The 20,958-nt window shown below is 41.8% G+C and overlaps 1 protein-coding gene across 1 annotated transcript in view; it reads left to right on the top strand.

Moving 5' to 3' along the window:
* dcc (DCC netrin 1 receptor) overlaps nucleotides 1-20,958 on the top strand; it is a 276,917-nt gene that overhangs the window by 234,455 nt on the left and 21,504 nt on the right. Inside the window, exons 19-24 of the mRNA XM_066659309.1 lie at nucleotides 1,373-1,480; nucleotides 1,869-2,063; nucleotides 3,273-3,305; nucleotides 6,622-6,687; nucleotides 16,801-16,963; nucleotides 19,750-19,973. Of these exons, the coding sequence (XP_066515406.1) occupies nucleotides 1,373-1,480; nucleotides 1,869-2,063; nucleotides 3,273-3,305; nucleotides 6,622-6,687; nucleotides 16,801-16,963; nucleotides 19,750-19,973 (789 nt within the window). The remainder of the gene's footprint in view (nucleotides 1-1,372; nucleotides 1,481-1,868; nucleotides 2,064-3,272; nucleotides 3,306-6,621; nucleotides 6,688-16,800; nucleotides 16,964-19,749; nucleotides 19,974-20,958) is intronic.

Below are 20,958 nucleotides of genomic sequence, written 5' to 3'. Positions count from 1 at the left end.
AGCTGTAAAGGGTTTAGGGGGTTTCACAGGCGCACCCATTAGATCACCTCGAGGTGCGCCCCTGTTAGCCTCAGACCTCAGAGCTACGGAGGTGAGGCTAACAGCCCCTACCCTTAACGCCCCCCCAAAAATTTCCCCGGACCTGAGGGGGTAATCCTCCAGCGAGGGGGGAACTCCAGCACGGTTCTTCCGCCGACTCTTTCGACTCCCGCTGGCGCAACTACTCGATTCCTGAGTCGACTCCTCCGCTATAGGATCCGGAGCAGCGCCAGGCAGGAGCTGGAGCCGGCGACTCCATTCCGAGGCCGCTTTCAAAGCCTCCCCCACAGGATCTTTGGGGCCTGTGCGGAATGGAGTCCGGCGAACGGCACATCCCTTGAGATAATAGTCTGTGCTAGCTGCGTCCTGGGGGTCGTACATTCTGTCAGGAGCGAGGGGCGGATTGAGGGAGGCGGACGCACTCGCTAAAACACAGCTTTTTAATAAATGAAAACAACAAAACAGAGACTTTAACAAAACGAAAACAAACAGGGAGCTAACCAGGCTAAACTAAACAAGGGGAGCTAAACAGGGCAAACGGGACTGACAGACTAAAGAGAAAACGAAAGAACGAGAGAGGAAAAGAAACTATGACACGAAACAACGACTAGGGAAACAAACACAGAGAAACTGTGGAGACAGACGGACAGACTCGAAAACACGACCGACTAGACATGAGAACTGAAATGAGAAAAGAGAAAAGAGAAATGTACGACAAACATGACGTGAAACAAGAGGGCTTAAATACAGACACAAACGAGACACACCTGGACAGATAACAAGGAGGACGGGTTAACACATGACACGGACGAGGAGGCGGAACAAAGGCGGAGACTTGAACATAAACAAAACAGAGCCATGTGCAAATAAAGCACATGGCCGGGACAACAGACTGACAGGACGAAGGCGTGACATGAGGTTTGGTTTCAGAGGTTCCAGGCTAAGGACCTCCAGGCTAAAAGCACAGCATAAGCTGGCATCCTACATATATATATTTTTTTTACCCAGAACTCCTGGATATTTCCAACCAGCAGGGCATAAATGACTTTGCAGAATTCCTCTGTCTCCAAGCTCTTCAGGCTGTCATTCTTTCAGCAGCCAGCCATTCCCCAGCCTGCCCCCAGCTTTCTGAAGGCATTCCTATAAAAGGGGGAATAAACGGAACACTTGTGGTGAGCAATTTGTGCAACGTCAGTAATGGTATAAGGCCAAATCAGGAAAATGGACCCTAATGACCAGGCAAAGAAATAACCACGGAATGATTCCGTTTGCTTTGATTCCATAAAGACCATTAAAATATCCACTCACAAGTCTTTAACTTTCCACTGACCAGCACCAAGCTCTGCCCCCAAGGACCTGACGGTGATTGGCAGAGAGGGTCGACCCAGGTCCATCCTCATCAGTTGGCAGCCGCCCCTTGAAGCCAACGGCAGGATAACAGGTATGAATGATCGCACACATTCAAAGGCAAAACTGACCATACAACCTCTGGACCAACAACATATGTGTGTCAAATAATACAACAATTTCCATCAACATTTATCAGTCAGTGTGTATGTATAGGTTTAGGTGACTATGTTTTGTGTCCTAATAAGGCTTTGTTAGCTTTGTGCTGGAGCCACAATCCTCTTCATTAACATCAGTGGGTTGGAAACTTGTAAGACTCACTGTGAACCTTAAAAGTGAACAGAGGAACTGGACTCCCCTGGTTTGCGGGGTTTGTTTGTTCCCATTTTAAAATGTATCTCTTCAGCTGGGGAACATAAGTGTAATGGCACAACTCAAACTCTAAAGTCTCAGCAGAGCATCGGTTTCCCTCTTTCTCTCAGGTTATATTGTGTACTACACACTGGACAAGAACATGCCCATAGACGACTGGGTGATGGAGTCCATCAGTGGGGACAGACTGACCCACCAAGTGATGGACCTCAATCTGGACACAGTGTACTACTTCCGCATCCAGGCCAAGAATGCCAAGGGAGTGGGGCCTCTCTCTGACCCTGTGCAGTACAGGACGTCTAAAGGTACACACACACACACACACACATAGTCTTTTCTCCAAGGTTTAAGATGACTTTACATAGACTTCCATTCATTTCCTGGAGACCTTAACCCTAACATATCTTCAACTTAAAATTAATGTCAAAAGGACAAGTCCCCCTAATGTAAGTGTGTAAAGTGTGAGTTTGGTATGTGTATGTGTGTGTGTGTGTGTGTGTGCACAGGGATCTAATTACCAGTACCACTTAATAACAGGTTTAAACCTGACTGATTAAATCATATATTTGGCCTGTGGCTGTGATTGTTTACTTTTTTATTTATTTTCCATAATAATAAATGCTCTTATTTTATTAAAGAACTAACTATGCAGTGTAGATTGACATCTAATCTACAAGTCCCCAAGTATTTTTTATGATATTAACTTTAAATAAATATATATAATGTACATTTTTATGTGAACAGCAGGATGCTATATCAGGTGCTTTAATCAGAAACTATTATTACATATTTATAAGTGTAGCTTTTATAATCTATAAAAGCTATTAGAGTCTGTTCATTTTAGTTCTTCTTATCACACATTATTCAGTCTTAAAACACTATAATCATTTATAATGGAGCAGAACAGAAGAAAATATTCCTAATTCTACTGAACTGTACAATCACTGCAATGTGGCTCTTTCATTGGCTCCATAGTGTTTTAGTAGTATACCATTATAGGCTTCACAACTACTATGGCAAGAAGGTCAGGTTCATTTCACCTTCACATAAACACAGCGGCTCCCTCCCTGATGTGTTATTACCAACAGATTTAGCTCTGTGTGCTGCAGGGATCAAACGCAGCTTGACAGAACTGGAGGAAGGGCATTTATTAGCATTAGCTCACTCCTGGAGGCCTGTCACCAGAGACTAGATCAGACGCTGAAACATATACGTCTGAATAATAAAGAATGCAGATCACACTCTTCATATATAATAACACAGGGAGAGCCATAGCTGCTTAGACGCCCGAGCAAATGCATTCCTGCTTCGAAAATACAATTTACCATCGTTTCTGTCGTCTAATACCAACGTTGTCACGGTCGATTTGGGCCCAGGTAACAGTAATTCCTTTATATGGAACAAGGTCTAAATATTATTCGGCTGCTGCCTCATTGATTTTCTCTCTCTCTCTTCTCTCTCTCTCTCTCTCTCTCTCTCTCTCTCTCTCTCTCTCTCTCTCTCTCTCTCTGTAGTTGAGCACCCTGACAAGATGGCCAACGACCAAGGTAAGCAGACTTTAAGGAATATCAAACACTCTGACAGAGCAGCTTGTCAAATCAACACAGTCAACATAAACATTGCTCGTATTTCTTACCGCAAACGTAGGCAATAAGCCGAGAGAGGTTTGACCTTTGCAGCTGCTTTAGTTGTGTACTCAAATAGACTCGCTTTCTGACACTGTGTGGAAGATCTATGGATTAATCAATGAGCAGCAAACTAACAAAAGCTAGAGCAAAGATGCAGTTCTCCTGAACATGACTCTATGAGCTGAATGAGAGGGGCTACAATAGTGGAGGAGAATAATTATATCTATATGATATGATGTTTGTGATTATATAAACCCATAGAATATATATATATATATATATATATATATATATATATATATATATATAGATTCACTGTCAGTGATGAAAAAACACAGCATTCTCCAGTCGTCAAAATTATTCTTTAACAAAAGTGACGCTTTCATTATTAATGTTCCTATTACATGCTTAGTATGTGTTTATTACAGCATTATAACATTAGGTATTTGGATTTGTGAATACATCATTGACAGTAGGTAATAGACATGTGGATAAATAAGAATTGGATTCAGAGGGGAGTGCTGAAGTGTCTTTTAAGAGATAGCATTGTAGAAGAGCAGAGATAATCACATGCATGTGTGTGTGTGTGTGTGTGTGTGTGTGTGTGTGTGTGTGTGTGTGTGTTGATCCCATGTCTGGCCTCGTCACCGACTGACTAATGAGGGTTCGTTTAGAGTTCTGTTTTAATTAAGATTGGAGCTCAATACAGAAGACTGCTCTGTTGCTTTTAATTGACATCTTGTGCAAATAACTCACAGAGAGGGGGTGTGTGCGGGGTGGAGGCAGAGAGGGGGAGGGAGAAAGATGGATAAAGAGGGAGGGAGAGAAGAGAAAAGAGGAAAAGAGTGAGAAGAGAGGAGAGGAGGAGATTTTCGAAGGATCAAGAAATAGAGAAAGCAAGAGAGGGGAGAAGAAAGAGAGGGGGACCTAGAGAGGGAGAGTAATATACGAAGAGGAAGAGGAGGTCTCTCAATATGTATTTATTTGTAATGAGAGCATGAGAGTGTGTGTGTGAGAGAGAGAGAGAGAGAGAGAGAGAGAGATGCCGTTGACTCCTGAGCTCAGTCCTGACTTGTTTGACCACATTTAAATCAAATAATGTAACGATTCCAAACCTGCTTTAAATGTAATGAAACATCTGTGGAGGCAGTTAATGACTGGGCCAAGTTGAGGAGCTAAAACGTCTGCGATTCTGCCCAAAAATCAGGAAAAGAAATCCCCCTACACTCCCTCGTCTGGCCGCAAAAAATTCCAGCACAGCCACTCTGACCTCAACATCTATCACTGAGCCAGCACTCGTTCCTTTATTCTCTCGTTCTTTCTCGGCCTGCGAGCAAGTGATTTCTCTCCAGGAATAAAACGGGCATTAGTCTCGGTGAAGTCTCAGACTGAACTCGGCTGAGTTTCTGAATGTCACAGAAGCGCGCGGTCACAAGATCAATGTGTGGACAACAACGACGCGGTCAGCGCCACCACTCAGTCCACTCCACTCCACCATGACAAACAACATCATTTGTGCTTGGAAAACACACACACACACACACACACACACACACACACACACACACACACACACATATTCACACAATACAGTGTGAGCAATTTTATTCAGGTTTTGACTTGGATTATTTATAATATTCTCATTATATCATTATTATTACATGCTTACTACATTCTAATTACGTTATATAATTAGGATGTGTAAAACATACATACATATATATATATATGTAGGTATGTATGTTTGTGTGTGTGTGTGTGTGTGTGTGTTTTCTTTTAGGTGCTAAAATATATTTCCTATATATGGGCTGCGCGGTATAAATATAGTATATTAATTATTATAAATATAAATGTTTTCATAGTATTTAATATCTATTCAGGATATTTATAATATTAAGGAGCATATTTATGACTCCATGTGTCCATGAATCCACTGGTGTGTGTGTGTGTGTGTGTGTGTGTGTGTGTGTTGACCACAGATGAAATGAGTGGTTGTCACAGTGAAAGGCTCAGTGCTTCACTTCATAATAAATCAACTCTGAGCCTGCGGAGGCAGCGGTGAAGCGTCTGGCCACAGATCGATGTCTGGACGCCTCACTGGGGACCAGCAAAGTCCAGGACCATCCGCAATGCACTCACATATCTCACACATGCACGTAGACACACACACACACACACACTTGCATACACATGTCTGTAGTGTGGGTGAAATGAGGGCTGATTGATTGATGACTTGTTGTTTACGTTCTCTGTTCTGTTCGAGTTTGAAACAAAATGCGTCGCCCTGGCCCATGCTCCAGCTAATGTGACTCATTCTTCACCTTCATCAACTCTCTCTCTCTCTCTCTCTTTCTCTCTCTCTCTCTCTCTCTCTCTCTCTCTCTCTCTCTCTCTCTCTCATTCTGTGGTGTGCAGAAAGAAAGGCAGCAGCAACTGAATTCTTCCATCTCCTGAAGCCTAACAAACCACACACACACACACACACACACACACACACACACACATATATAAGGAACATTTGTATGTTGAATGTTGAATGTGTTGTAGTTGGTTCTTTGTGGCACCTTTCTAAAAATTATTGACCAGATGTGAAAGTTAAAGAACCATGTTTTTTTTTTGCTATTTAAAACAACACACTTTAAAATGATGGCTCTACAAGGGTTTTTTGGTAATAAAAATGGTTCTGTATAGAACCCTGAGCATTCAAAGAACCTTTTGCATGATTACAGTGTTCCTCTATTGTTACAAAATTTTTGGTGCCATGTAGAACTCTTTTCCAAAAGGTGATGTATAGAACCATCTATAGCACATTCTCTATCAATTTAAAGAACACTTTCATGATGCGATGAGCCCTTTCATCAAGCAAAACTTTCTTCAGGTGTTTGAAGTTCGAAAATAAAAACAAGATCCCTTGCAGAATGGCATGTTTAAGTGTGTAGTGTTATGTGGTCCGCAGTGAAACCTGGGCTTGGTGGAACCTGATGTGATCCTATAGCTAAGGCCTGGTTGGTTGAGTCTCTGTGTTTAATGGGTTCAGGCCCGGATCAATTGATATTTACCAGTAGTGGTCAGATCTGATTGGATCAGCACAAAGTCATGATTATTTCAATTAATCAAACCTATGACTGTGACTTTGTGTGTGTGTGTGTGTGTGTGTGTGTGTGTGTGTGTGTGTGCGTGTGTGTGCCCTCTCTCTTTGAGCCATTTTACTCACACCTGGTCATTGCTCCTGCAGGTCGTCATGGAGACAGCGCTTACTGGCCCTCGGACAATAATCTGATTGACAGGAGCAGTCTGAACGGTAAGCACCCTCACCAGTTCCCACAATGCAATTGGAGAAGGCTTCACATGAGAGCGTTCTACTCTCTTCTGAGTGGAGATATCACATGACAGAATGTAAGGGTTCGGATTGGGGTTGGGGTACTGGAGCTTACCTTTTGATTTTCGGTTGATGTATTATACTCAGTTCAGAGGACTTTAAAAACTCCAGCAGCACTGCTGTGTCTGATCCACTCGCACCAGCACAACACACACTAACACACCACCACCACGTCAGTGTCACTGCAGCGCTGAGATCCACCGCCCAAATCACACCTGCTATGAGGTGGTCCTGTGGGGGTCCCTGTGGGTGAAAAGGGCATAAAAAGTATGCAGAGCAACATATCAACGACAGCCTTTGATTGTAGAACAACAAAGCACTCCTGCATGGTCAGTGGAGCTGATGGAATGGACAATAGAAACAGTAGACTCCCATACACAGGGAAAAGGGGATAGGGAATGGGGAATGCCGGTGTTAAACAGGAAAGGGGCTGTGTTCCATATCCAGAGACGCACTAAGGTGAGATGAGGGTACGATCAGGATATTAGAGGGTCCTCTGGGGGCCTGTTTTAACCTGTAGATCAAATAAGAACAACTTCTCTCTGTAGTTTGGTCCCGTCCTCTGAATTTCTGCGTGGCGTCTAGAAACAGAGAGAGACACAGAGTCGTCTGGACTTCCACTTCCTCGCATCTGACAGCTGGATCTGACTACGTCTTCCCCGTCTGCATCATGTTTATCTCTTTCCCAGTCGTGGCAAATGCATGCGCCCATCGTCATGGTTACGACGTTTTCCAAAACACAAAGCTCTGCGAAACGTTTCAGTTGAGCAAAAGCTGATCAGAGCAGAAGTGTGTCCATCATGGTCCAGGGTCCAGATCACAGTTGGTTACACAATGATCTTGTTTAAGTGATTTAACACTAATGTGGGTGTTACTCTGCCGTGGATGAGGAATGAACAACAAATGAACACTTAAAAATGTTTATCAATTGAATTAATTCTGTTTATGAGCTCAATTCATTGAAATAAACTGACTCTGACTGAAAGCTTTAGCTGATCAAGCTTTTAGAAAAACTCTGGGGCATTGTGGGAAATGTAGTTCCTGTAGTGAACTTGAGTGGCGTGTCCTGTAGTTCTGCTCAGTAATCCAGTTTAAGATTGACTCTGTACAGCCATGATTTTAGTGGAGCATAGCAACATTTGGGGTTTAATGATGCCCCTGGTTACACGGGTCACTGGGGTGGTATTAGCTTTAAAGGCCTCCATTGCTGATACAGTCGTTCCATTGCAAACACACTGTTCATACAACCTCCACAGAAAAGCCATGACCGACAGAATGATAGACTCCAAGGAGTAAGGTCACCAAGGTCACAATACAAGGCTGTATTAAAAATGGCTGCCACAAAAAAAAAAAAACACCTCAGGCTAGCGTTTGGATGCCCCTGCAGAAGCCCAGACCCAATGGCATGGTCACCGCACACCGAGTCTCATTCTGTTGGTCAGTGCTTTTCTACAGAGACGTGTGTAGTCAGGGGCTGTTTAGATGTAGTAGAGTGGATGTGTAAAATGTCCCCTTCATAGTCTTGCCTAGAGCTTTCCCTGGTAATGTGCAATGTGTTTTAACGCTCTCCTGGCACATAATAACTTAATAGTTTGTTGTGAATTTCAGAAGAGAAATAAAGGTGTTTTGGAGCAGGCATTCACTGTCGGGGGGCTGTTACTCTCTGATGAGTTTCCACTAACGCAGTGGGAGACCTCCAGCTCTTTCGTTCATTAATATTCACATTTCCACAGCCTCTTTGGCAGATTTGGAGTTTTTATTGTGTAGTTTTGAGATGTCAGCTCTGATTTTGCTGCTTTTAATGTTGCTTACCCAGTAAACATTTAGCCGTTGATTCAACGTTGAAATAACATAATGACTGCCGTCTAATCAACGTTCTCTTAAGGTTGAAAATGAAAGTTGAAAAGACGTTCAAACACCGACATTGAAAAGACGACTATTCGACGTATTTTGGACGTCCATTGATGTTATTAATTGGTCCCAAAATAAATTACTTGTTTAAAACGCGTTTTGGACGTCCACTGACGTTATCGATTGGTCACCACTTAACTAACTTATTAAGATGGAATTTGGACGTCCATTAATGTTTAAAACATGTCCTTGACGGACAGACTACTTTTAGACCTATTTTGAATGTCCAGGGACATTCCTTGTTTACTGGGTATGTTTTAGCAAAAAAAAAAAGACAGCTTTTAACATTTTGTAAAGTGTCCAGAGACTGACCAGAGTTACATCTGACTGTGAATCCAGCCACTTTAAGGTACCCCCACTGGGATACATGTACAGTCTCTATAGAAAGACATGGCATATGCCTTGGTTGAGGAGCAGTGGAATTCTGTTTTTGGAGTGTGGTTTGTCATCCCAAACTCATCACCCACTCCACTCAACACAATCCAATCCACACCCTTTAGACATTTGAGTTATAGAGACTGTTGCTGTATTAATACCACAGTTTCTGAAGAATTCTTGGTTGGTGTCTAAAGTCTTTTGGTCATGCAGTGCGTTTGGGGCGAGATGTCGACTCCCTGACTCCAGCTGAGCATTTTCTTCCCTCATCATTATCTCTTCATGAGAGAGAGGTGAGCATTTATTGCTTTAATGAAACCAAGAGACTTCACTGCAGGGGGCCCACACACACATTCATATATGCGCAGAGTGGTTTTGAGAGTGTGTGCATGTGTGTGTGTGTGTGTGTATGCGTGCGTGTGTGTGTGTGTGCGTGTGCGTGTGTGTGTGTGTGTGTGTGTGTGTGTGTGTGTGTGTGTTTGTTGTTGTGCACTGGGAAATCTCTTAATTAAGACTGAGCAGGATAATCACAGGCTGCAGCATACAGTCACTAGGAGAAGGCGGAGTGTGAGAGAGAGAGATTGCAAGTATATTTCACCAAACCTGTTCACACACTCACACAGTAAGGACTTGTCTTCTTAGTAGGAACCACAATCAAGTCCCCACACTGTAAACCTTTCCATTTTAAGGTGAAGGTTAACTTTAATGTAGGGTTACAGTAAGATTAGCATTAGGATTGGGATTAGCTTTAGTGCTAGGCTAGTAGTTGTTATTGTAAAAGTTGGGCCAAGTCCCCACAGAATGAATGGAAGTCAATGTAATATCCCCACAATGCATCAAAGCAAACTTCAATTCCAGTTTTCCAAAGAACTTTCTGGAAGAATATTCTCACAACTCCAAAGTTCAGTCTCAATGGATGGTGGCACTTTTTGCTTCTTGGTCAATTTATCTGAGAACACTACTAGCTCCTTCTTTTGTGTCTGCTTTCTTTTCTCAGTGAGGCCTTCCCTGTGGCTCCACATCCTTTCAGACCCACACACGCTAATACACACACACACACACACACACACACACACTCAAACATACACAAACACACTCTCAGAGCTATGCACACTCCCCTCGATAATCTCATTCATCTCATGGCCACGTTGCAGCCACAAAAGAGTGAAAACTATGACAAAACACTAAGCATTTCTAAGTCCAATCAATGGTGGCGGCGGCGCTACTGGGGCACGTTTACATTACGACGCATTAGAATTCATGGAGTCAGTTTCGCAGATGATTGAACATGATTGAAGTTAAGCGAAGCTGATTTTTATTGAAATGTCTCGTTTAGCTGAAGGGCCCGGGTGGTGGAGTGGGAGGGAGATTAATACTGCAAAAATGACACACAGACACACATACACACACACAAACACACACACACACACACACACACACACACATATATACACACGTAGCATTTTATATCAATTTAGGGATTATCGCTTCATGTCTGTGATAGATATGGCACTAAATTGTCAGTGATTTCATTCTACTATTTTGCCTTCTATTTTATTCTATTTCCTCCGGGTGACTGTCTGTGAGGAGTGTGGTGTGTTCTCCCTGTGTCTGTGTGGGTTTCCTCCGGGTGACTGTCTGTGAGGAGTGTGGTGTGTTTTCTCTGTGTCTGCGTGGGTTTCCTCCGGGTGACTGTCTGTGAGGAGTGTGGTGTGTTCTCCCTGTGTCTGTGTGGGTTTCCTCCGGGTGACTGTCTGTGAGGAGTGTGGTGTGTTCTCCCTGTGTCTGTGTGGGTTCCTCCCATGCTCCAAAAACACATGTTGATAGGTGGATTGGCTACTCAAGAAAAGTGTCCATAGATGTGAGTGTGTGAGTGAATGTGTGTGTGTGTGTGTGTGTGTGTGTGTGTGTGTGTGTGTCTGTGTTGCCCTCTGAAGGACGGGCCCCCCCTCCAGGGTGTGTTCTTGCCTTGTGCCAAATGATTAAGGGCAGGCTCCGGACCCACCGCAGTCATAAACTGGATAAGTGTTTGAATGAATGAATGAATGAATGAATGAATGAATGATCAAATGAATGAATGAATGAAGGAATGAATTTTGGTTCCCCCCTTCCCCCAAGAGCAAAATAAAAACCAGTGATGTCACAAATCACAGTCGCTAATGGGATCTATTGGCTCTGAAAACAACAATGATTGGTGGTAAAATGTTGTTTATTGTGTATTATGTTTCTTTTTTGTTTAGTTTTGTGGTTGGGAGGGGGACATTTTTTTATTCCTTATTGTAGTCTTTTGTTGGCCACCGATCCATGAAACATTTGATCCTGTTTTAAAGGCCACATCATTACTTTATGAACTTGTGAGCCAAAAAAAAAAAAAAAAAAGTGTGATATTTACCATAGCATAGAGATTTTACAGGTAACTAGTTTGTGCTGGATGTTTGCATTTCATCTTGATTGAAGTCTCTTTGGCCAATCAGTGCTCTGCAAGACTTGCTCATTATATTTCAGTCTCTTCTCGACTCACTTGGAACCAACAGTGAGCAGAACCTAAAATATAACCCTAGAGCCGGGCCAAGTTAAGTAGGTACCATGTGGAAAAGTACCATTAGGGACGTTGGATTATCAAAACCAAATCCCAAAACAACTGAATGGAGGTCCATCATTGCAATGCAGCACGTATCTAGAGGACACCATGAACTGTAGAGAAAACACATCCCGCATTATAAAAAGAGCCGTGGCTGATGATGTAAACATCATGGTTCTTTAGCTAATACACACTAATGTTCAACCAGTGTCCAGCTGTGCAGGGAATGTGAATCCAACTATGGCTTCTCTTTCCTCTCAGACATATTTATGTTGGTGACAGAGGGATTGTGTCTTCAGTCGGCTGGGGGTGCCTTTGATTCCCCGCCGAGTTGACAAGAACACATTTGAATATTTGCTAATGGCGCTGGTGTTCCCTCGATACGTGTAGGTTAGCATGTCTGGCAAAACAAAGGCGAGAGACAAAGCCTGGCTTTGTGTGGGTGTGTGGATAGGTGGGAATACAGTGGGAGGAGAGGGTGGGGGTAGATTTGGCTTTGAAGTTCAGAATAGAGAGCTGAAGCTTTCTGGCTGAAAGCTACTAGCCAACAAATTCAAGAATGGTGCAGAGGATCTCTAGAGCTTCAAACAACATAAGACTTCAAGACAAAGTGGCAGAACTGGAGCTAGAACACCAGACACTAAAGTTTACAGCAGAGTCGATGTTCTTCAAACGACACAGAAAATCCCAGAGTGAACGTATATAACTCAAACTCAAGGTTCTTGTCTTGGACGTGCTGTTGTATGGAACCACCCTGACTGGTACAGAACCTGTACAAACTAATCAAGTAATAATCAAGCTGAAGACTTCATTTGTACCGAAACATTAACTGTAAAGCTGAGGAATATGAAGAGAAACATACTGGAGGCTTCCCAGAGCGCTACAAACTCCCTGAGGAGTGCTTTTTTTTAGCCAATAGATTTTATTTAAAGACCAATTCCCAGTATTTCACAATCATACAAAGCATATGTTTGCTATTTGTGGGCATACACATACATATTTAGATGCACAACCTGAAAAATCAGCCTTAAACCTGCTACTAACCCTGAAGCCTTCACCCTAACTATAACCCTACCCCTACCCGTAACCCTAACCCTAACTCTAACCCATATTCATAAACTTTACTGTAAAGCTAACACTGTTATAGAACTGTGCACCAGCCCCGACTTCTGCAAAACCCAAGTTGTGGTCTCAAACACATTAAAGAAGGCGAGCAGTTCTACAAATTAACTCTCGATGAGGCCACAGCTGAAAACCAGTGAGAGAACAGTGAGAGTGTGTAAAGCTGTCATCAAAGCAAAAGGGGGCTACTTTGAAGAGTCTAAAGCATAAAACATAGTCTGATGTGTTCAAGAAATATTTCTTTATTACATAATCCAATATGTGTTCCTTCATAGTTTTAATGTCTTCCAAATTAATTTACAATATAGAAAATACATTGAATGAGTAGATGTCCAAACTTTTGACTGGTGCTTTACATTCACAACATGTGCACAATGACCCAAAACAAAGGAAACCCTCCCTGAATGGGTGTGTCTAAACTTTTCACTTGTGCAGTATATAATCAGACTCCTCCAGGGTGTGTTCCCACCTTGCGCCCAATGATTCTGGGTAGGCTCCGGACCCACTGCTGCCCTGAACTGGATAAGTGGATACAGACCATGAATTAATTAATTAATTAATAATTAATATAATCACCATAGGGTTCTCCTATTGTAACTTACAGCAAACTGGACATCATATATAAAATGATCATTTGACTATGGTCCCATCCATTTCTCTTAGAGTATGTTTTTAAAGAACGTATTGTGGATGATGCAGTGCTGCAATTCAGTCATTTTACAATCCACATGAAACTGTTTTTATGAGCCTTGAGAGAGCTGCCATGGTGTATAGAAACCAGTTGCTTGGCGAAATGCTTTTATGGTTTGATGGAGGACACATTGTATTTGGTTCTATATAGAATCTCTCTGATAAATGGTTCTATAAATGTGTTTGTGTAATTTTACACATTTTTGATAATGTAACAATAGCAGAACTATAGTTTGGTGATGCATAGAGTCCTTTTCAAAAAGATGCTACATAGAGCTGCATATACAACACATTCCCCATTGATCTGAAAAACCCTTGAAAAACCATCAGTTATTAGAAATATTTTCTTAGATGCTTCACTCATGCTTTATTTTGAACAATAATGTTTTGAAATCCATCCATCCATTATCTGTAACCGCTTATCCAATTTAGGGTCACGGGGGGTTCAGAGCCCACCTGGAAACATCGGGCGCAAGGCGGGAATACACACTGGAGGGGACGCCAGTCCTTCACAGGGCAACACAGACACACACACATTCACTCACACACTCACACCTACGGACACTTTCGAGTCGCCAATCCACCTGCAACGTGTGTTTTTTTTTTGGACTGTGGGAGGAAACCGGAGCACCCGGAGGAAACCCACGCGGACACGGGGAGAACACACCAACTCCTCACAGACAGTCACCCGGAGCTGGAATCGAACCCACAACCTCCAGGCCCCTGGAGCTGTGTGACTGCGACACTACCTGCTGCGCCACCGTGCTGCCCATGTTTTGAAATACAATATTGAAAAGTTTAGTAGTGGACAGAGCTGTAATGTTATATTTTGGGCAGTGATGTACCATGTATTTACTGGGGCCGTTCATGGCCACCACATCCGGTGATAAAATACAGAATTTATATCCTACTATAATGATTAAAACCTCAACTGTTTAAGGGAACGGATGTTGATCTGAAGGACATATCGGATGTTTACTCTTTCATTTCCGATGGGAGATCAAAGGCAGGTCACATTTAGAGTTTAATGGGTGGATATAAGATGAGTGTACAGTTAGTTTATTTATCATTTCATGAGGAAAAAGTACATAAAGATATTTCTCCCTTCACTGGTGAGTAAGAGGCTGACTTGAGTTTTCCAGCCATGTGTTGTGTCTGCAGCTGAGTGTAGCGTAAACACACATATATTTGTTTAGTCTGGTGAGAGGTTGTGGTGTTAAATTCATGGCTGTTCTCATCAGCGCTGTGTCACAGCTTTAACCTGAGAGACCACAAGAGCAGGTCAGGGCTTTCTGAGGCTCGTAAGGAGGCCGCAGAGACTCCGACACCTGTTAATGGGCGAGCGGAGTGGTAGTCTATCTGTCATTTATCCTGTGTATTAGTGCGGCTGAGAGTATGACACCCTCAATCTCTCCCTCTGCTTGTGTCATTCATTACTCCTGCCTGACTTCACTCAGAGGCAGCGAGGGAACAGGGATGAGGAGAGGGAGGGGCGAGCGTCCATCCTTCGCACTTAGAGAGAGAGCGAGAGAGTGTGTCTTGGTGATGCTCATCCATTTGGCCTGACTCTACGTTATTGTCCTCTGGGCTATTTTCCTCAGCTGTGCTGACCGCAGCTGTGATCCAACAATAGCCATCAGCAAGATGGGAGAGAGAGTGGGCGAGCAAAGAAGAGGGAGAGAGAGAAAGAGAGAAAGAGAGCTTATTAGTCCCCTCTGCAGGGCAGAAACAGGTGCTTTGAGAAAGAAAGTATGTCTCTTCCACAGTCTTGGTAGCATAATAGCTAATGCTCCATAACCCTATTCCAGCCCAGTGCTTTGCATTGCTAATGTTAGCTTAGAAAAACCTGTGCTGTGTCCCAATAATATAATTATAAGTGTCAAAGTTGAGTATACTACAAAATCCACAGTGCAAACTTAGAACCAGTCGATTTTTGAGTACAGTAATGACAGGCACTGTCCCGCAATCCAATAGGAAAGACAAAGTTTGGATTTATCCCAGGTAGTGCCCTACCACACTCAGTGCACTAAAATGTGAAGCTTGTATCAATTCTAAATCGTGTTTATGACCTACACTGTGCACTATGTAGTATGGAGAATGATACTTGAGCCTTTGATAAAAAATGGTGGACAGCATTGCAGCTGTGATTTGATATGATGTACATTGCCATAGCAACAGTTTATCACATCCGAGTACTAATCTCTTGAACATTTTTAAGGTTAGTACAGAGTAAATAATGTATAGTATTAGGGCACAGAACATTTTAGCCCAATTTAGCTTAGCTTAGATTAGTGGACATAATGTGTTACATTTTAGCCTCATCTAGCCACATCTGATTTACATGTGCACATGTTATGTGTATGAAGAGAATGAACCATATTGCAAGATTAATGAGTTATTAGCTTATGTTAGCGTCTCATCAGGCTTGATTAAAGGGCATCAGCTGGACATAAATGAGCAGCTCAACAAGTAGTTCACTCGCTCTGCTACAACCAGCCCCAAAATGCCCAGCGAATTTCCCCTATTATGCTTTGCATCGATTGCAGCCTTCGCTAGGGAACCGTTTGAGACCAAGGCCTCCAAACTGTGGCCTTTTATCTCTAGCCTCAAATCTGAAATTGATCGCTGAGAGTAATTTATGCCTCTTGTGTGGAGCTGAAATTTAAAAGAGCCGAACCTATTCATTTGTCAAGCGCCTTTCGGGTTTGAGGTCTGGAGCATGCACTGGTTAGAGTTATGTGGCAGATTCTCATAATATTGTGCTTTCGATTATATCCATTTTTATTTATGTCGCTAGTATTTATGATTAAGAGATTAGGACCGAAAGACCTTTTTCATAGCCTTAGATCTTATACTCACATTTCCACTATTTCAATGTGCAGTAGTGGCTGATGTGCATATACTGTTTGTTTATTCTTAAGCATATTGGCCAATCAATCTAGTGTAGCCTAAGGTCACTTTGAGCAAACTGAGCATCGTACAGGGGTCCACATCCCTCCAACTCTGGGCTATACAACAATCATCTACTCAAACTCTTAAATAAATTTTCTAATATTTACACTAAAATATCCCCAGAAGATGTTACTGCAAAAAAAAGAGCATCTTATCAAAATCATTCATTTTAGAAGCAACTTTAGATGAGGGTGTGTCTACACACCCACCTGAATGCATGTTCAATTTCCTCTTGTCATTAGAGTGCTCTTTTGACTCACACACAGCTATAGCATTTGTGTTACAATGTTAATACAATGTCATTACAATGTTAATACTATGTTATATTATTATTATTATTATTATTAAAAAGAATAATTCAGTAGCATTTATATATTTCAATCCAATTCTCGTCTCTCTTTCAGAGCCACCTATTGGTCAGATACGACCACCTCATGGCAGCGTGACCACTCAGAAGAACAGCAACCTCCTGGTCATCATAGTGGTGTCTGTGGGAGCAGTCACCATTGTGGTGGTGGTCATTGTGGCTCTCATTTGCACACGTCGGACCTCAGCTCAGCAGAGGAAGTAGGTCCTTGTTGTTTTCTCAGCTTTTTCTCAATTTTTCTTTCTTCTCTTGCTCTGTGTTGGGTTCCTTTTATTATTCCTGTCTGGCCACACACACACACATACATAGGAGGCAAATTTAAGGTGTATAAGTTGAGGGTTTGATGCAGCTAATTGCATCTGAATGCCATGCTTGCTATCTTTGTTTGTTCCCAATAGGACATCCATTACACACCGGTGTGATTCAGCCTCAGCCTCTTGTCCACTCCACTGTTGCTTTGGCTCTTGTTCAGTTGGAAGGGAACAGTTTTCTCGCAGCATGTTCCCTGCCTTTGCTTTTGGAAACACATTGTCAACAGCTGCACGGGTCATTAAGCATTCTGTTGGAACTCTGTAAACACCAACCTCTCCTGTTTTCTCAACATTCCTCAAGGTTCAGGTGCAGTGTGAAAATATATTTCTGTGCAAAATATATTTCTCCATTCAGAAACATGGTCAAAGAACAATACAAACAATCAGTGGCATATCTAGAACTTTCAGAAGGCATATAGATGAGTAAGATCTTCAGCAATTAGCACACAATCAACATAGCCAATCAAAGTAGCCATCTAAATATTCCCAATTATTCTACATTATGAATTGTTATGACCTTTTAGTTATTATATGAATGCAGAGAGCACTCCTCCACTGGTGGCACTGTTTAACTAGATCCACATAATCTGTCTTTAATGTAAGTGTGTACATTCACAAAGAGCAAACTACATTTTGTAGACAGTCTAGGGGCTTTTGGTCGATCATATATGAAGCCACCTTGGGACCATGCTGTAGACATATGTATGTGGTATATCTGTGGAGTCCTTCAGTTCAGTTCAGTGATTCAAAAGCCTGGTGATATCTGCCTGGATATCATAGAGGGTAGTTCTGATTGGACAATAATTATATGTCAGGTGTTTCAATATTTAACAATTATGTTTAGAAATAAAAATTAGCAATGATATAAGAGAATTAATTTATTATTTACCATACCATATTTATTGTAAATTAATTGTAAATAAATTGTCAATATTTTAGATGTGTTTGTTTCACAGTTGTTTGATGGGATTGTACATACATAGCAAAATCAGAGATTACTATATTACTACATATAAGTATTCTTCTTCTTCTTCTTCTTCTTCTTCTTCTTATTATTATTATTATTATTATTTAATATTTAGCATCAATAAGCTAATACCTTCTTTACAAAGAAGTTAAAATATCTAATTTGCATACACATTGTCTTTAAATGGACATCATTTCCACAACTAAAGTAATTGCTTTTGTGATTATGTGCATTAGCATACTGCTAGCTCTGCTTTTCTTCTATATCTCCATGCCTCTTGATGGTCATTAGCCCAGAGCTTTAGCGTAGCCATTGGTTGACCTGAGGACCACCGACAGGAGTAGGCCACCCACAGACAGGCTCATTACTGGAGTGTAGAACTAACGAGATGAGTTAGCACCTTGGCGCTGAGTGGTGCTATTACATGGCACTAGCCCTTGGTGATGAGCCAACGTCTTTTGGTTATGCTAAGTGCTAACACCTCAGTAAGGTAGAGTACCCTTTTCCTGTGACACCGTGGAGTCTCTTGTACAGGAATGGAAGGAATAAACAAAATCATATGAACGTTGGCTCAGGGGGTAAAAAGCTCCCCACCACTGAGTTGAAGAGCAGTGCAACTGTGTTCCCTGGAGTGGTGGAGCACCAGTCAGTACATTTGGAATGAGTTAAAGTGGGGTTTGGGACCAAGAACTAATCATATAATGTTTGTCTGTGTCAGTGAGTAGAGGAGTGCAGGCCATGTCCCAGATAGTTCTAGTTATCCCTTACATAGAGCACATTTCAGGTTAAAAAAATAAAATAACAATACTAAGAATAATAATAATAATAATGCATTCAGACAGTGTTTACACATTCATTTCAAAATGGAAACATTAACATTATAACTGACAAAAAATTACTTACACCACACTACATTAGTGCAGAAATGTTTCATTACGACCTGTGGAGGGTCTAAGGAGACATTTGGGATATGGCATGGAAACCTCTCTCTTAAGTCATTCAAATTTCAGAAAAGTGAACTGCTTCATAAACTGTAAGCCAAATCAGAGGAATAATTTAGGCAGACAGTCGTGATAAAACAATTACACAGCAAATTCTCCAGTGTTAAATCAACACTATTAGTGTTAAATTATTACACTAACAGTGTTAATTTAACACTAAAAGTGTTGAATTAATACTGGTGAATTTGCTGTGTACCACCAAGAATCTGTTCTGCTCCCAGAGTGCAGGGACAGTTGGATCAGATTATTTACCTGTAAACAGTGGAAAAGAGACAAAAATTATGTGGCTTGTGTCTGTAGACACAATAAAAAAATCACACAAAAATAAAAAATCACACACTAAAACAAAACACAAGTGAAATAGCAAGATTACTGAAGAGTGTATATTATCTGTGTATGAATAAGTCTCACAGATTGGATCACAAGAGCAGAGAAATGTATTGGAGTCAGACGTGCAAACAGTTTTCCATTAGATCCTATGACAAAAATGCTAATATGGTTAACAGTGGGTAATAATTTACTTTCTCCTCATTAAGCAACAGAGTGGGAAACCAGACGACAATATCCAAAATGGTGCCCACGCTCAAAAATAAAATCACAAGACTGCCCATGGATATATCCTCATGGCTGAATGCCATCAAGTCTTCACAGCAATGCTCAGACATAATGAGATTAATAATTAGAGACTTATCTCTCTTTCTATCTAGAAAACGGGCCACCCACAGTGCAGGGAAGAGGAAGGGCAGTCAGAAAGATCTCCGTCCCCCAGACCTTTGGATCCACCATGAGGAGATGGAGCTGAAGAACATTGAGAAGCCATCGAGCTCTGCCCCTTCTGGTCGGGAGTCACCAATCCAGAGCTGCCAGGAGATCGCCCCAGTCAGTCACAGCCAATCAGAGAGCCAGATGGGCAGCAAGAGTAGCCATTCAGGTAAGGGCTGGCCTCCATTTCTCTTTTTCTGAAAGAGGACTTTATACAGCAGCCTTCTGTCCTGTCTCTTATATTAAATATGAAGCAAAGGGATCTGTCGCGTCAACCCAATTAACCCCACAGTAGAAGCAGTGCAGCACATTTGCTCTTGCTTTTCTCTCACGGCTCCAAGGCAATAATTAAACGCTTGGCACTTCTGCTTAACCCTGCAGTCCAGGATTAATATATTCTTATTTTTAAAGTATATTCCATTTTATTCTTATTATTTTACTCACTGTAACACAGTCCTCTCTCTTCAGCCATGGCCACAGTATTGTCCACAGTGTGTGGGAGTGAATGTGTGAGTGTGTGGTGCCCAGTGATGAACCACAACATTGTCTTGGTTGTGTTTATTTCTAACACCAGGTACACCATGACCCGAACCAGATGAAACAATTAGAGAAGATGAAATGTTGAATGAATAATAGCTTTCTAAGGGAAGAGCTCACTGAGGGTTTAAACGGTTCCTATCAACAATTCTGCTTCCCTTTAATTATGCTCAAACATGCATTTTATTTACAGTGAGTTTATTAACAGTCAGTGGTCTGTGACATCAGCTATTCACTTTATTCCACCATGCCTCCTTTCAACAGTCTCCTTCTTCTGCCTTTGTGTTAGAATTTCCAGTAACTCTCAAGCACAGATGCATATGTGCGTGTTAATGGTGAAATGTCCTTGTTTTGTGTGTTTTACAAGACGAAAGTGAGAAAATAAAGCAACTTTTAAAGTTGTAAGTACATGTTTTGTGTGTTTTAAACAAAGAAAGTGAGGAGCGAGGCCTGTTTTCAGAAGTTAACTTCAGCCTCACACAGTCACTTTTTTAAGGAGGAGGAGAAAATTAAAATAAGAGGCTGGCGAATAATGCCAATATTAGTCTCATAAACTCACCCGTTTAAAGTGGAAGTAAGAAATGAATAAGAAGCCAATGTCTGCCTCCTAAAGTGAC

This window comes from Hoplias malabaricus, chromosome 2 (assembly GCF_029633855.1).
Source record: "Hoplias malabaricus isolate fHopMal1 chromosome 2, fHopMal1.hap1, whole genome shotgun sequence".
Classification (NCBI taxonomy): Eukaryota; Metazoa; Chordata; class Actinopteri; order Characiformes; family Erythrinidae; genus Hoplias; species Hoplias malabaricus.
This window is presented reverse-complemented; position numbering and strand designations above follow the sequence as displayed.